The sequence below is a fragment of the Myxocyprinus asiaticus genome, chromosome 25 (genome assembly GCF_019703515.2).
Source record: "Myxocyprinus asiaticus isolate MX2 ecotype Aquarium Trade chromosome 25, UBuf_Myxa_2, whole genome shotgun sequence".
In the NCBI taxonomy this organism is placed as follows: domain Eukaryota; kingdom Metazoa; phylum Chordata; class Actinopteri; order Cypriniformes; family Catostomidae; genus Myxocyprinus; species Myxocyprinus asiaticus.
In genome coordinates, this window is record NC_059368.1 from 15,172,476 (window position 1) to 15,189,659 (window position 17,184).

The following is a 17,184-nucleotide window of genomic DNA, read 5'->3' on the forward strand; positions in this document are numbered from 1 at the left end:
TCAGGTAAATTGATTTTGTTTAAAGGATGTTTAGATATTTTTACATTAAAACAAGACCAAGATTAAGAAATTATTTTTAGGAGCAGCATCCAATCCTTGTTCTCTCCATGTGGGACCATCACTAGCTCAATAGTGATGATGAAGAATGGACAGAGCAAGGATTAGGGATTTGTCATCTTCTCCTCCCCTGAAGATGCCACCAAGGTGCTGATGAAGATGAATGGCTAATCTGTGGGCAAACGGAGGTACTTCTGTACTGGAAGGTTGAGAAAAACAGCCAAAGAAACATAGAGGACAGGGCTGACATGACATCCCCTGACATCAAAGAGATTCAGAAGGAGAGCCCTCCAAACCTGTGACTCGACCTCCCAGGAAAGCGCAACAACCACCTTACTGGTTGGAATAATATTTTCAGGGTGGTCGGGACAACTGGGCCCATCAAACAGGCGGGAGAGCACGTCAGGCTTGACGTTCTTCGACCCTGGGTGGTAGGAGATCGTGAAATTAAACCGCCCAAAGAAGAGGGCCCACCGGGCTTGCCGGGAATTCAGCCGTTTGGCAGAACGAATATACTCTAAATTTTTGTCATCAGTCCAGACCACAAAGGGCACCCCCGAGCCCTCCAACCAGTGGCGCCACTCCTCCAAGGCTAACCTTACCACCAGCAGCTGTTTGTCAAAGTTCCGTTCCGCTGGACTAAGACGATGGGAGTAAAAAGCACAGAGGTGCATTCTCCCATCCTTGGGGGAGTGCTGAGAGAGAACCACTTCAATGCCCACCTCTGATGCTTCCACCTCCACCACGAATTGACGCATGGGATCCGGGAACTCAAGAATGGGAGCAGTAGTGAAATGGCACTTAAGAGCATCAAATGCAGACTGAGCCTGGACCTATCAGAGAAAATCACATTTGGTGGAGGTGAGATCAGTTAGAGGTGCAACAAGACAACTATAATTCTTAATAAATATTCTGTAAAAATTGGCAAACCCCAGAAACTTCTGCAAAGCCTTGCAAGAATCTGGGATTGGCCAATTGGAGACGGTTCTCACCTTAGCTGGATCTACCCGCACTTCCTCAGCTGAGATGATGAACCCCAGGAATGGAAATGACTTGGCATGAAAGGCACACTTCTCCATCTTGACAAAGAGCTGGTTCTCCAGCAACTGCTGCAACACTCATCTGACATGCTGGATGTGTTCCTGGAGAGACTTGGAGAAGATCAGTATATCATCCAGGTACACGAAAACGAAAAAATTGACCATGTCCCAAAGCACGTCATTGACGAGTGCCTGGAAGACAGCTGGGGCATTGGACAATCCAAAAGACATTACCAAGTACTCAAAATGCCCTGTCAGGTTGTTGAACACCATCTTCCACTCATCCCCCTCCCTGATAAATACAAAGTGGTAGGCATTGTGGAAGTCCAAATTCGTAAAGACGGTCACACACTGCAACAACTCAAAGGCTGTAGACATCAGAGGTAAAGGATACCTGTTCTTTACAGTGATGTTATTCAGCCCGATAATCGATGCAGGGACGCAGCGACCCGTCCTTCTCCACGAAGAAGAACCCCACCCCAGCCGGTGAAGAGAAAGTGCAGATGAGGCCAGCAGCCAGAGACTTTCTAATGTACTGCTCCATGTTCCCTTGTTCAGGAGCAGACAGGGAGTAGAGCCGACCTCTTGGCGGAGACATGCCAGGCAGCAGGTTGATGGCACAGTCATATGGGCGGTGAGGAGGAAGAGATGCAGCCCGGGATCTACTGAAGACCACTCTGGGGTCATGGTATACTGAAGGGACCCCAGACAGATTGAATGGCTCCGCCTACAAGACAGAAGGAGAGACAGCGGGAGACAAGGCAAACCCCAGACAATGTGCATGGCAAAAAGAGCTCCAAGACAGAACAGTATCGCCCGCCCAGCCAATGTGTGGATTGTGTTTTATCAGCCAAGGGTGACCCAACACTACAGGAGCAAAAGGGGGCCTTAGCAGGTAAAACACAATCTCCTCCACATGGTTGCCTGACACTCCGAGACTCACTGCAACCATAATCTGGGAAATCTTGGCCAATGGGGCCTCATTCAGAGCGCTGGAGGATAGTGGTGGCTCCAAGGGAAGAACCGGAATGCTCCACTTGGCAGCCATGTCTTGATCTAGAAAGTTGCTGTGGGTTGCTTCACCCTACTGCAGGGCAGCCGGGAGGAGAGTGCGGTGTGCAGGGGCATTCTTCAAGGGGGTAACGCTCACCAGTATGCCCCTCTCTACTGATGAGCATTGGTTTTTACCAGGCACGATGCAGAGAAATGTCCCTGTTTTCCACAGTACAAGCAGAGCCCCTGCACAAGATGTCATTGACGCTTCGCCTGGGACAGTCGGGCATGGCCTGTTTGCATGGGCTCACTGTCCTACATGGATTCAGGAGAATCATACCTTGATGAGGGAGAAACAGGCCCAGGAGAAACCTCCCTAGGAGGACAATGCTGGCGGAAGTGCTGGCGAAGGGCAAGCGGTTGTCCACCCTAATGGCTAAGGCAATGAGGTCATTGATTCTTGCCAGAAGATCCAAAGTGTAGATCTGATCTTTGATCTTGTTAGCAAGTCCACGCGGATCTGGTCCCACAGTGCTCCCTTGTTACAATCACAGGAAGTAGAAAGAGTCCGGAACTCAATGGTATAATCTGACACTGAGCGCTCCCCCTGCCAGAAATCCACGAGAAACCCCGCTGCCTCCCGTCCAGACACAGACCGATCAAACGCCTTCTTGAACTCTGAGGAGAAATTACTGAACGAAGAATAGCACAGGTGTTGGGTGTCCCACACGGCGGTCGCCCACTCTCGGGCCTAGTGAGCAAGGTAGTTCCATATGCAACCTTGGGACATTCTGTAGGGAAGGCAGATGGCTGTAGGGATAACACCAGAGAGCACTGGGACAGGAAGGCTCGGCATGACTTGGGATCCCTGGAATAGGAAGCAGGAGGATTCAGCCGGGGCTATGTGGGTGCCACAGTGGGTTGGGGGGCAGGAGGAGCCTCAGTCAATAGGGAAGTTTCAGACTCTGACTTGAAGCCATTGGAATTCTCGGCTGAGATCTCGGAAATCTGCGCCGCCATTGCCTCCATTGCCTGATTGGAAGCAGCGAGCTAATTTGCATGTCGACCAAGAAGGACTCCTTACATGACTGAGGGCTGATAGAATACCGGTATCATCTGCAGGATACATCTTGGCCAGATTGTTCTGTCAGGTAGGAAAGAAGATCCGATAGGCAGATGATCAGTTGCACAGGTAAGCTTTATTAACACACTAGAGTAATGCAGTGAGGGAGAAAATAAATCCAGGACAGGGCAATGGCGACGGCAGACCAGCAGGGGGCTCCAGGGACTATGGTGAGAGAAGAGGTGTGGAGCGAGAGGATCTGGGAGAGTGAAGGCTTACACCCGTTCAAGTGGAGGGCGGTAAGGAATGCTACCCGGGGCTGAACAGACTGGAATCCAGGGAGGACCAGGCAGTGGGGTGGAAAGACAGGGATCCACCAGTGGAGAGCTCTGAGGCAGCCTGGGCAGGGAGTCTGGAGCAGAACAGTAGCAGAGTCTGGGTTAGAGTCCAACAGTCAGAACAAACAAAGGGGAAAAATGGACCGGAAAGACTCTGACTTAGAAACAATAATAAACGAGAACTTTCAGAGAGAGATGGCTCTGACCGACACACACAGGACAATCTGGCAGAGAACTGAAGCCAAGAGGAGGTTATATAGGGAGTGGGGTAATAAGGGAGATGAGGAACAGCTGCCACTGATAAGGAAGCAGCCGTGAACAATTGCCCCTGTGGGGAAACCCCGGTTCACGGACAGCACATGGCACCTGTAAACAAACAGACACAGCAGGGAACACAAAGCTCACAGAAACACGACAAGACAAAAACCAGGCCAATCAGACTGAAACCCCAACTCCATCCATCCATCCATCGCAATTAATAGCAATTCATTTTTCATATTGGTAACATTCAAAGCACATCAGTTTTTATTTTAACCATGTTTTTGTGGTAATTGATGTGAAATTCAGGCTTTTAATCCAATAATGCAATAGTAGTCTAAAAAAAATAAATAAAAAAAAATACACCACATGAAAATTTCAGCTCATTGCTAGAATATAAACATCATTTTTTTCCTCCATAAATGAGTAGAAACAGTTAACCGTGAATGTTCATAGACTCCCATATACCATTGCTAATATAAACACTCAATAAACTTGCCTTTTTGTAAATATTTTTATACCAATATGAATACAGTACATTTCCAGGAGGAAATCTGATACCATTTTATTTTAAAAAAAACTGTTGTCTTATTGAATGTGTATTTTGAGCAGGGCTTTCTTGTCTAGCCTTCCATCTTCCTGTTTCTCAGAGGCTCCTTTCTTATGCCCCTCTGAAAGCTTACTTATGTATTTTGCTTTGTCTGCTTTCCACAGGTGGATTGTTCCCTGTCTCTGGTACGTCTGGGAAAAGAGCAAAACATTCCTGGGCTAGAGGTGCTGTGTGACGACCTGGTTACCATGGAGACACTGGTGTATGAGACGTCATGTGACCTGAGTCTCACACTGAAAGATCTGCAGCAGCTCAGGGACATTGACAAGCTCCGCCTTCTCATGAAAAATGTATGTTCTGAGGCTGCTGTCTCCTTGACTGTTTGCAGTCTCCTTCAAACCCTTGTATTGTCATGTTCACATTTATCACTACAGTCTGTACATAGTACAGACATAGTACAGTGTTTTATCCAGTGCTTTGTTCATTCTTGTCTGTGGTGTAACTTAGCACACTGTAAAAATCTCATATATTTTTAATTACCTCTGTTGCTCTCAACAGCCAAAGATACAGTATGTTCAGTCAGATCTTTAAATGCAAGAGCACTAGTATACAGTAAATGTTAGATCTGTGAATGTGTGTGTTGTTGTTTACAAGGGTGGTCTTAGTAAGACCGCTGTGAGCACATCCAGCAGGGTGTTCCGACTGAATGCTTTCATTAAATATTATTTAATACTCATTTGCTCATTTAAGGGAAAACACTGTGAGTGGGTGAATTGCCATCTTAGCATCTGTTTACCAGTAAAACTTCAAATATTTTTCAAGGGAATATTTGACTACTTTAAGACCGTTTACACCTAGTATGAACATCCCTTTCTGGTGATCACAAGTGGTCAGGCGAGACACATCATCATTTACACCTGGTAGTAATGTGTTTCAAATGCAAGTCTTGTGCAAGTATAATGTGTTCTGGATTGTATGAAGACGGTTTCATATTTTCTGTGTGGTCACATCGTATTAGAAATGCAATTGTCACGTATTTCTGACTACCTACAAAAAGGGTTTGTGTGATTGGCTCTCAAAATGTTTTGAAACCTGTTTGCACCTGTATTAAGCAGTGTGTGTTATGTTTACACCAGGTTTAAACAAGATTTAAAACAGCTATTACACTTTTCTACGTAAAATATTTCAGGTGAACTGTCCACAGTGTCATTTACCACCCCTATTAGCCATCATGGATTTCTCTGTGTTTTAGTCTAGTGAGAATCGATATGTGAGGAATCTACTCCAGTGGATGCTCCCATTTCTGCACCGCTGTGAGAGACAGCAAGGGGGCTCTGCCTCTAGCCTGCTTCGAGAGTACCTGGTCACCCTCGCCAAAGAGGATCTCATGCTCCCCCTCAAAATCTTCCAGCACTCCAAGCCAGATGTAAGTAAAACCACACAAACAAGTTTACTTGGGGACCTAAATGAGGATGTATATATACTACTAACTCTAGCCCTACCCCCAAATGAAAACATTTTGTATAATTAGAATTAAAATATATTATGAATATATATATATAACTCAGCAAAAAAATAAGCATCCTCTCACTTTCAACTGCTTTTATTTTCAGCAAACTTAACATGTGTAAATATTTGTATGAACATAAAAAGATTCAACAACTAAGACATAAACTGAACAGGTTTCACAGACATGTGACTAACAGAAATGGAATAAGGTGTCCTTTAACAAAGGGGTGGTCAAAATCAAAAGTAACAGTCAGTATCTGGTGTGGCCACCAGCTGCATTAAGTACTGCAGTGCATCTCCTCCTCATGGACTGCACCAGATTTGCCAGTTCTTGCTGTGAGATGTTACCCCACTATTCCACCAAGGCACTTGCAAGTTACCGGACATTTCTGGGGGGAATGGCCCTAGCCCTCACCCTCTGATCCAGCAGGTCCCAGACGTGCTAAATGGGATTGAGATCCGGGCTCTTTGCTGGCCATGGCAGAACACTGACATTCCTGTCTTGCAGGAAATCATGCACAGAATGAGCAGTATGGCTGGTGGCATTGTCATGCTGGAGGGTCATGTCAGGATGAGCCTGCAGGAAGGGTACCACATGAGGGAGGAGGATGTCTTCCCTGTAACGCACAGCATTGAGATGGCCTGCAATGACAACAAGTTCAGTCCGATGATGCTGTGACACACCGCCCCAGACCATGAAGGACCCTCCACCTCCAACGCTTTTTCCTTCGATGATAAACGCGAGTCCGACCTTCACCCCTGGTGAGACAAAACCGCGACTCTTCAGTGAAGAGCACTTTTTGCCAGTCCTGTCTGGTCCAGCGAAGGTGGGTTTGTGCCCATAGGCGTTGATGCCAGTGATGTCTGGTAAGAACCTGCCTTACAACAGGCCTACAAGCCCTCAGTCCAGCCTCTCTCAGCCTACTGCGGACAGTCTGAGCACTGATGGAGGGATTGTGCGTTCCTGGTTAACTCGGGCAGTTGTTGTTGCTATCCTGTACATGTCCCGCAGGTGTGATATTCGGATGTACCGATCTTGTGCAGGTGTTATTACACATGGTCTGCCACTGCGAGGATGATCAGCTGTCCTTCCTGTCTCCCTGTAGCGCTGTCTTAGGCTTCTCACACTATGGACATTGCAATTTATTGCCCTGGCCACATCTGCAGTCCTCATGCCTCCATGCAGCATGCCTAAGGCACGTTCACGCAGATGAGCAGGGACCCTGGGCAACTTTCTATCTATGTTTTTCAGAGTCAGTAGAAAGGTCTCTTAAGTGTCCTAAGTTTTTATAACTGTGACCTTAATTGCCTACCGTCTGTAAGCTGTTAGTGTCTTAACGACTGTTCCACAGGTGCATGTTCATTAATTGTTTATGGTTCATTGAACAAGCATGGAAAACATTGTTTAAACCCTTTACAATAAAGATCTGTAAAGTTATTTGGATTTTTACAAAATTATCTTTAAAATACAGTGTCCTGAAAAATGGATGTTTCTTTTTTTGCTGAGTTTATATAAATCTGACAAAACTGCCCTTTAGGGACATTCAGGCACATAATTCACATATAAAAGATATATATATATATATATATATATACAGTTGAAGTCAGAAGTTTACATACACTTAGGTTGAAGTCATTAAAACTCATTTTTTTAACCACTCCAAAAATGTAATATTAGCAAACTATAGTTTTGACAAATCGTTTAGGACATCTACTTTGTGTATGACATGAGTAATATTTCCAACAATTGTTTACAGACAGATTGTTTCTCTTTAAATTGACTATATCACAATTCCACTGGGTCAGAAGTTTACTTGGCTTAGTTTAATTAAGTAAACTGTGCCTTTAAGCAGCTTGGAAAATTCCAGAAAATTATGTCAAGCCTTTAGACAATTAGACAATTAACTTATGATTGGTGGTGTACTGAAATGGAGGTGTACTAGTGGATGTATTTTAAGGCCTACCTTCAAACTCATTGCCTCTTTGCTTGACATCATGGGAAAATCAAAAGAAATCAGTGAAGACCTCAGAAAAAAAAGAAATTGGACCTCCACAAGTCTGGTTCATCCTTGGGAGCAATTTACAAACGCCTGAAGGTACCACGTTCATCTGTACAAACAATAGTACGCAAGTATAAACACCATGGGACCACACAGCCATCATACCGCTCAGGAAGGAGACGCATTCTGTCTCCTAGAGATGAACGTAGTTTGATGCGAAAAATGCAAATCAATCCCAGAACAACAGCAATGGACCTTGTGGAGATGCTGGAGGAAACAGGTAGACAAGTATCTATATCCACAATAAAACGAGTCCTATATCGACATAACTTGAAAGGCTGCTGAGCAAGGAAGAAGCCACTGCTCTAAAACTGGCATAAAAAAAGCCAGACTACAGTTTGCAAGTGCACATGGGGACAAAGATCTTATTTTTTGGAGAAATGTCCTCTGGTCTGATGAAACAAAAATTGAACTTTTTGGCCATAATAACCATCATTATGTTTGGAGAAAAAAGGGTGAGGCTTGCAAGCCAAAGAACACCAGCCCAACCGTGAAGCATGGGAGTGGCAGCATCATGTTGTGGGGGTGCTTTGCTGCAGGATGAACTCGTGTACTTTATATATATATATATATATATATATATATATATATAGGAAAATTATGTGTATATATTGAAGCAACATCTCAAGACATCAGCCAGGAAGTTAAAGCTCGGTCGCAAATGGGTCTTCCAAATGGACAATGACCTCAAGCATACCTCCAAAGTTGTGACAAAATGGCTTAAGGACAACAAAGTCAAGGTATTGGAGTGGCCATTACAAAGCCCTGACCTCAATCCGATAGAAATTTGTGGGCAGAACTGAAAAAGCATGTGCGAGCAAAGGGGGCCTACAAACCTGACACAGTTACACCAGTTCTGTCTGGAGGAATGGGTCAAAATTCCAGCAACTTATTGTGAGAAGCTTGTGGAAGGCTACCCAAAACATTTTACCCAAGTTAAACAATTTAAAGGCAATGCTACCAAATACTAACAAAGTGTATGTAAACTTCTTATCCACTGGGAATGTGATGAAAGAAATAAAAGCTGAAATAAATCATTCTCTCTACTATTATTCTGACATTTCACATTCTTAAAATAAAGTAGTGATCCTAACTGACCTAAGACAGGCAATGTTTTCTACAATTAAATCTTTTATATGTGAATTATGTGCCTGGATGTCCCCAGAGGATAGTTTTGTCAAATTTAGTACACTGTATTATTTACTAATCTGGTGTTCTATTGAAATTAAGTATTGCGGCACTCCTAATATTGTTGGCTCCTTTAAGATAAATTGCTTGCTCTTTACCTCATTTGTAAGTCACTTTGGATAAAAGTAGCTGCTAAATGAAAAAAATGTAACTGTAATTTAATGTCACACACATGGATACACTCATATATTTGCAGTGAAATGGTAAGAGATGGCTATTCCAATTCTTTCTGTGTGTAATCACGCAGCAGAGTCTGAAGTCACAAAAGACCTCCAGACACGCAAACACATAATACACGCTGTCTTGCACTGCCATGATACAATTTTATGGCCTACTTGCATGTCTAAGGCATTAATTTCCCTCACAGGAAATTAAGAAAAGTGTTTGGAGAGAAAGATGGTCAATGAGATTGTTTATGCCTGTTTGTGTGTGTGTCTTTGAATCAACCAACGTAATGCTGTGTGAAACAATATCAAATCAAATCCACACTAACATGATATTAGTGTGCTTTTGTGCATGTGAGTAACTGTTTCAAATGAGAGAGGGGATGAAGTTGGTTTATGCAAAGTTATAATATAGCCTTACAAAATTTTGTTTCAAAACAATTGCAGGAATTCAATAAATGAATTGCACCCACTGATAGCATTGTTTATTGGCAAATGCTGTCTGCATTGCTTTAGCTCCTGATTCACTATAAATCAGGAAACTAAGGAAACATGCCCCAAAAAATCTGTACTGAACGCAACTTGCATGGCGCATTCTAAGCCATTTTTGAGTACTGGATTGTGGAGGATGCAGCAGACTAACACAATCTGTTTTGCTGGTACTGTACAGCATCCCTGCATCATTGTGTTCCCAACACCTGAATACGCCCGGTTTTATGGCTCTTGTCCAATTGATGAATTACTGCTGCCATGATCGCTGAAAATGTATGCAAACATCATGTGATGGAACAATGTCTGCTCACTCTACCCCAGTCTCTTTTAAATAAAATTCTGTTTACTGCCTGCTTGCGTAATAGCACAATGTTATTTGCGCCAAGCAAATAAGGTGGAATCTAATGAGCCTAATATACATAGAAATGAGGTGTATTTGAGCTGAAATGAATGACAATAACTTATTACACTGCGTTATTTCAGGCCATTTAGAGCCTGGTTAAACTGGGATGTGAGTGTTTAGTGAATAAGATGCAGATGGCACGACTGTTGCAACAGTGAATTTGCTCCCTAGTTGGCATCATAGGCGCATTTATATATTTGAACCAGCTTATGATGCCCAAAAATGCTGTTTAGGTAGGCAGGTCACTAGGTTTTGAGACAGCCATTATGTACTCTTAACATTGGTCTTATATCTTTCATAACAATTAATCATGTTCTCATATCAATTATAAAAGTATTTGTTGATGTGTACCTGCAGTGTCATCCGAAAATCATAGGAGACTCTGATCAGCTGATGTCCATGGCATTAGAGTGTGTCTACAGCTGTGAAAGAGATGACCAGCTTGCACTCTGCTATGATATACTTGAATGTCTGCCACAGAGAGGATATGGGTGAGCACACATTGTCATAAAGACCAAGTCATCTCCACTCTTTTAACCTGCATCAACTGATTTTGAATGGAATTGAACTTCTATTTATACAAAACATTGGGTTGTGTTTGTTATACTCCTTAAACATTTACATTTCTAATCGTAATATTAATGTTAAATTGTTGACATTAGCCTGCAGTTCTAAGGTCTCGGAGATGAACAAATGCTCTACTACATACTCAATGTCCAAATCAATAAATCTTGAAGATGAAATTTAGAATATATGTGTTTACAATATTTATAGTATAGCATATAACAGTTGAAATGTTTTGTAAAAAAAATGTATCACGTAAAGCTGATCTGATCTGAATCTTAATCAAATCGTCATGGTTTGTCCTGAAGACCTTTCAATTCAAGTGTATCTGCAAAAGACCTGAATTTTCAAAGCCAAAATGTTTTTGTGACATTTTGGCTCATGCATATTAATTTGGTTATATTATATACTAATTAGGACATAAGGTTACCTAGCAACGTCAGCATGAGCTAAGACGTCTGCATGTCATGGCGTCACAAACAGCTAATCATAGCCCCCCACTTCAAAACGTACTGTGTTGCTGTCACACAAACCCTCTCAAGCGCATGCACAATTAGCACATGTGTGCACAGTTCTCCGTAAGCCTATGATTAGCTCATTACTTGAACAGCATGTGTCTCTCTGCCTTCAAAGAGTGAACCCTTAAAACCTCTGAGTGTTCCTTATTATACTCCTGCTGTCTTCAGTCCTTTAAGAGACTGAGAGGCTTGTCAGTCTCTTTCCTACCATCTCTTGTTCTCCCAGACCACGTATTTCGATATTAAATATATATTTCTGCAGGCTTTGGAATGCAGATAAAGTGTTAGCGTATGTGAAATGGGTTTGCTGATTTTCTCTCTCTTGGTTCTCTCTTGAGGCAACAAAATAACACATTTCCTCCAAAAAATAATGCGCTATGGGAATTTGGTGTCACTATATCCTGAGGGTTCAGCATTATTATACTAAGAACAATATTGATACATTCTACAAATGCCATCTGTCTTTTTCTCAGTCTCATCATTACTCACTTCTCTGTTTATAGAAAATCTTGCTGTACCTTTGCAAATCCCTGATGTGCTTTTACACTTCCATTTTTGTCCAGGAATCAGTGCTTTAGGGCTGTTCCAGAGCTTTTCCTATTATGTTTTGCTGCTACAGGTTTAGAAAGTATGTGAATTTCCTTAGTGGCTAAGGAAATATGGAAATTATGCAGTCATGTCAAGTTTGCTTGGGCTAAAGAAGTAAATTTTAGTCTCGACAGTTGCAAACAAAGTCTGATTTTTGTCGTATAGAAGTGTTTGGCAAGAATTTTCGCATTAATTCACATTAAAATTTGGACAATTTCCATAGCAACTGTGCTCAGCTAAGGGGCACAGCTAAAAAACACACACACAAACCAAAAAAAAAAAAAAAGGCATTCGGAATCAACTAGGTGCAGCGCAACTGAATGGAAAAATAATGGAAGGATCTTGAGACACGTTTTTACAAAGCTGAGCAACTACGGTTGAAGTCAGAAGTTTACATACACCTTAGCCAAATACATTTAAAATCAGTTTTTTCACAAGTTCTGAAATTTTATCATAGAAAACATTGCCTGTCTTAGGTCAGTTAGGATCACTACTTTATTTTAAGAATGTGAAATGTCAGAATAATAGTAGAGAGAATGATTTATTTCAGCTTTTATTTCTTTCATCACATTCCCAGTGGGTCAGAAGTTTACATACACTTTGTAAGTATTTGGTAGCATTGCCTTTAAATTGTTTAACTTGGGTCAAACATTTTGGGTAGCCTTCCACAAGCTTCTCACAATAAGTTGCTGGAATTTTGGCCCATTCTTCCAGACAGAACTGGTGTAACTGAGTCAGGTTTATAGGCCTCCTTGCTCGCACATGCTTTTTCAGTTCTGCCCACAAATTTTCGGATTGAGGTCAGGGCTTTGTAATGGCCACTCCAATACCTTGACTTTGTTGTCCTTAAGCCATTTTGCCACAACTTTGGAGCAGTGCTTGGGGTCACTGTCCATTTGGAAGATCCATTTGCGACCGAGCTTTAACTTCCTGGCTGATATCTTGAGATGTTGCTTCAATATATCCACATAATTGTCCTTCCTCATGATGCCATCTATTTTGTGAAGTGCACCAGTCCCTCCTGCAGCAAAGCACCCCCACAACATGATGCTGCCACCCCCATGCTTCTCAGTTGGGCTGGTGTTCTTCGGCTTGCAAGCCTCACCCTTTTTCCTCCAATCATAACGATGGTTATTATGGCCAAAAAGTAACATTTTTGTTTCATCAGACCAGAGGAAATTTCTTTGTCCCCATGTGCACTTGCAAACTGTAGTCTGGATTTTTTATGGTGGTTTTGGAGCATTGGCGTCTTCCTTGCTGAGCAGCCTTTCAAGTTATGTCAATATAGGACACGTTTTACTCTGGATATAGATATTGTCTACCTGTTTCCTCCAGAATCTTCACAAGGTCTTCAAATCAAATCAAATAAAATCACTTTATTGTCACACAACCATATACACAAGTGCAACAGTGGGTGAAAGTCTTGGGTGCAGTTCCGAGCAACATAGCAGTCACGACAGTGATGAGACATACACCAATTTATAATAACATTAGATTACACAACACAATTTACATATCTAATATACACATATTTACACTCAACACAATATACAAATAATAATATACAATGTACTGTATATAATACACACAATATAGAATACACATAAATACAATATAGAATACACAGTATACAATAAAAATAGTGTATATATAAAATATACTGTATGTTGTATTGTGCTGTACTGACATTCAGGCTGTCGGTTGATAGTCAGTTGCCAGTATTGTTAAGAGAGAATATAATTTATGACAGTCCAGTGTGAGATAATAAGATTAATAAAGTGCAGTGCTGATGTATATTGATCGTGAGATATCAAGAGTTCAAAAGTCTGATTGCTTGGGGGAAGAAGCTGTCATGGAGTCGGCTGGTGCGGGTCCTGATGCTGCGAAACTGCCTGCCTGATTGTAGCAGTGTGAGCAGCCCTTGGCTCGGGTGGCTGGAATCTCTGATGATCCTCCGAGCTTTTTTCACACACCGCCTAGTATATATGTCCTGGAGGAAGGGAAGCTCACCTCCGATGATGTGTCTGGCAGTTCACACCACTCTTTGCAGGGATTTGCAGTTGAGGGCGGTGCTGTTGCCATACCAGGCAGTGATGCAGCCAGTCAGGATGCTATCTACATTGCTGGTGTAGATCCGTGTGAGGATGTGGTGGTTCATTCCAAACTTACTCAGCCATCTCAGGAAGAAGAGGCGCTGGTGAGCCTTCTACACAATGGCCTCAGTGTGGACGGACCATGTGAGTTCCTCTGTGATGTGGACACCGAGGAACTTGAAGCTGCTGACTCTCTCCACCGGCGCTCCATTGATGGTGATGGGGCTGTGTTCTCTGTCTTTTCTCCTGAAGTCTTCAGCATGTGTCAGATTGTGCTGCACCTCTCTGTAGGCTGTTTCATCATTGTCAGTGATCAGACCTACCACCGTCGTATCATCAGCAAACTTAATGATGGAATTGGAGCTGTGTGTTGCCATAAAGTCATGTGTACAGGGAATATAGGAGTGGGCTGAGAACACAGCCCTGTGGGGCTCCAGTGTTGAGGGTCAGTGATGAGGAGATGTTGCTGCCCATTCTAACCACCTGGCATCTGCTTGACAGGAAGTTCAGGATCCAGCTGCACAGCGAGCTATTTAAGCCAAGAGCCCGGAGTTTCACATCAAGCTTGGAGGGCACTATGGTGTTGAATGCTGAGCTGTAGTCTACAAACAGCATTCTCACATATGTGTTCCTTTTCTCCAGGTGTGAGAGAGCAGTGTGTAGTGTAGATGCAATGGCATCATCAGTGGAGTGGTTGTTGCGGTATGCAAACTGCAGTGAGTCCAGTGAGGGAGGCAGCACAGAGCAGATGTAATCTCTGATTAGTCTCTCAAAGCATTTGCTGATGATGGGGGTCAGAGCAACAGGACGCCAGTCATTTAAGCATGTGATTTTGGATTGCTTTGGAACAGGCAAAATGGTGGACATTTTAAAGCATGTGGAGACCACAGACAAGGAGAGAGAAAGGTTGAAAATGTCCGTAAAAACACAAGCCAGTTGGTTCGTGCACACTCTGATGACGCGCCCCGGAATGCCGTCTGGACCCGTGGCTTTACGGATATTCACCCGTCGGAAGGATTAGGTTACATCCGCTACAGAGACGGAGAGTGAACTAACCTCTGTAGCTTCGGCCACGAGAGCTCTCTCCACGAGGGTGGTGTTATTTCCCTCGAAAAGATCATACAAATTACGGTGGAGTTTTTATTCCCTTTGAAGTCCGTGATGATATTAATTCTCTGCCACATGCTTCTAGAGTCGGTGGTGTTGAACTGTTCTTCAATCTTGTCCCTGTACTGGCATTTAGCTGCTCTGATAGTTTTGCATAGGGTATAACTGGCTTGTTTATGCTCCTCCGCATTCCTGGAATTAAAAGCAGAGGTCCGTGCATTAAGTGCCGCACAAACATCACTATTAATCCAAGGTTTCTGGTTCGGGTAGATCCGTATAGTTTTGATCAGTACAACGTCCTCTCTGCACGTACTGATGAAACACGTTACAGTAACAGCGTAAACCTCGATGTTGTCTGTAACACTTTTCAGTGGAAAGGAGGAGGCGAGAAGCGAGGTTTCCCGGTTCAGGTAGGCGTTTAATTTGTCCACCTTGATGCTTGCAGTTTTACAAACTCAACAGCTTCACAGGCAAATATTTACTTAAACACTTTAACTTCATAATACAATCGTCACAATAGCTTCTGTAGCACCGTGGCCTTCCTTGTGCCAGTCTCTCTCTCCCTGTCTGCTGGCGGTGTGGCTCTTTTATGCCGCTCTCCCCGTGCTCACTGTAATTAGAGACAGGTGTTAGACATAATCTAGTTCAGATTACAACTATGAAGTTATGAAGTTAAAGTGTTTAAGCGCCCTTACCGCTTTCTCTCTCTCCGGAGAGATGCTTGACCACGCCCCCGCTGCCACATCGTCATCAGAGGCGGAGGCTTTGCTGTTGTTCTGGGATTGATTTTCACGTTTCACACCAAACTATGTTAATTTCTAGGAGACAGAATGCGTCACCTTCCTGAGCGGTATGATGGCTGCGTGGTCCCATGGTGTTTATACTTGTGTACTATTGTTTGTACAGATGAACGTGGTACCTTAAGGCATTTGGAAATTGCTCCCAAGGATGAACCAGACTTGTGGAGGTTCACAGTTTTTTTTTTTTTTTTCTGAGGTCTTGGCTGATTTCTTTTGATTTTCCCATGATGTCAAGCAAAGAGGCACTGAGTTTGAAGGTAGGCCTTAAAATACATCCACAGGTACACCTCCAGTTGATGCCAGTTAGCCTATCAGAAGCTAATTGGCTAATTTCCTAAAGACTTGACATAATTTTCTGGAATTTTCCAAGCTGCTTAAAGGCACAATTTACTCAGTGAATGTTATCTTCTGATCCACTGGAATTGTGATATAGTCAATTAAAAGTGAAACAATCTGTCTATAAACAATTGTTGGAAAAATGACTCGTGTCATGCACAAAGTAGATGTCCTAAACGACTTCCCAAAACTATAGTTTGCTAATATGAAATCTGTGGAGTGGTTAAAACATTTGTTTTAATGGCTTCAACCTAAGTGTGTGTTAACTTCTGACTTCAACTGTAAGTTGAAAATAATCAGTTGAGATTAATTAAATTAATTAACTTGCCATATCATTGAAATAATTTGGTTACATTTTTAATTGATTGACAGCTCTAGCATGTTGTATACACTACCGGTCAAAAGTTTTGAAACACTTGACTGAAATGTTTTTCATGATCTTAAAAATCTTTTGATCTGAAGGCATATGCTTAAATGTTTGAAATTAGTTTTGTAGACAAAAATATAATTGTGCCATCATATTAATTTGTTTCATTATAAAACTAATATTTAATTAAAAAAAAAATTAAAAAAGTTTTTGAAATTGATGACATGGACCAAATAATAAAGAAAAACAGCCAATAAGTGCCCAACATAGATGGGAACTCTTTCAATACTGTTTAAAAAGCATCCCAGGGTGATACCTCAAGAAGTTGGTTGAGAAAATGTCAAGAGTACATGTCTGCAAATTCTAGGCAAAGGGTGACTACTTTGAAGATGCTAAAATATAACACAGTTTTTATTTATTTTGGATTTAATGAACATAATTCCCGTAGTTCCATTTATGTTATTCCATAGTTTTGATGACTTTACTAATATTCTAAAATATATATATAAAAAAATAAATAAATAAATAAATAAAAAAAAAAGATAATTATAATAAAGAATGAGTAAGTGTTTCAAAACTTTTGACCGGTAGTGTACTTGTACATCAATGACCTGCAATCCAACAGCTGACGGTATTGAGTGTTGAGCTTGTTTTGGGACTAAACACAAAACAAGTATAGCATATTCATAGGCATGG

At 42.2% G+C, this 17,184-nt stretch overlaps 1 protein-coding gene across 3 annotated transcripts in view; it reads left to right on the plus strand.

The window, feature by feature from the left end:
* Positions 1-17,184, plus strand: part of LOC127415903 (NBAS subunit of NRZ tethering complex) — a 243,396-nt gene that overhangs the window by 58,635 nt on the left and 167,577 nt on the right. For all 3 annotated transcript variants that reach the window (XR_007893017.1, XM_051654908.1, XM_051654909.1), the window contains exons 24-26: positions 4,464-4,649; positions 5,552-5,725; positions 10,473-10,606. Coding sequence is in view for 2 of the 3 variants with exons in the window: in XM_051654908.1 (XP_051510868.1) it covers positions 4,464-4,649; positions 5,552-5,725; positions 10,473-10,606 (494 nt within the window). In the remaining variant the exon portion in view is untranslated. The remainder of the gene's footprint in view (positions 1-4,463; positions 4,650-5,551; positions 5,726-10,472; positions 10,607-17,184) is intronic.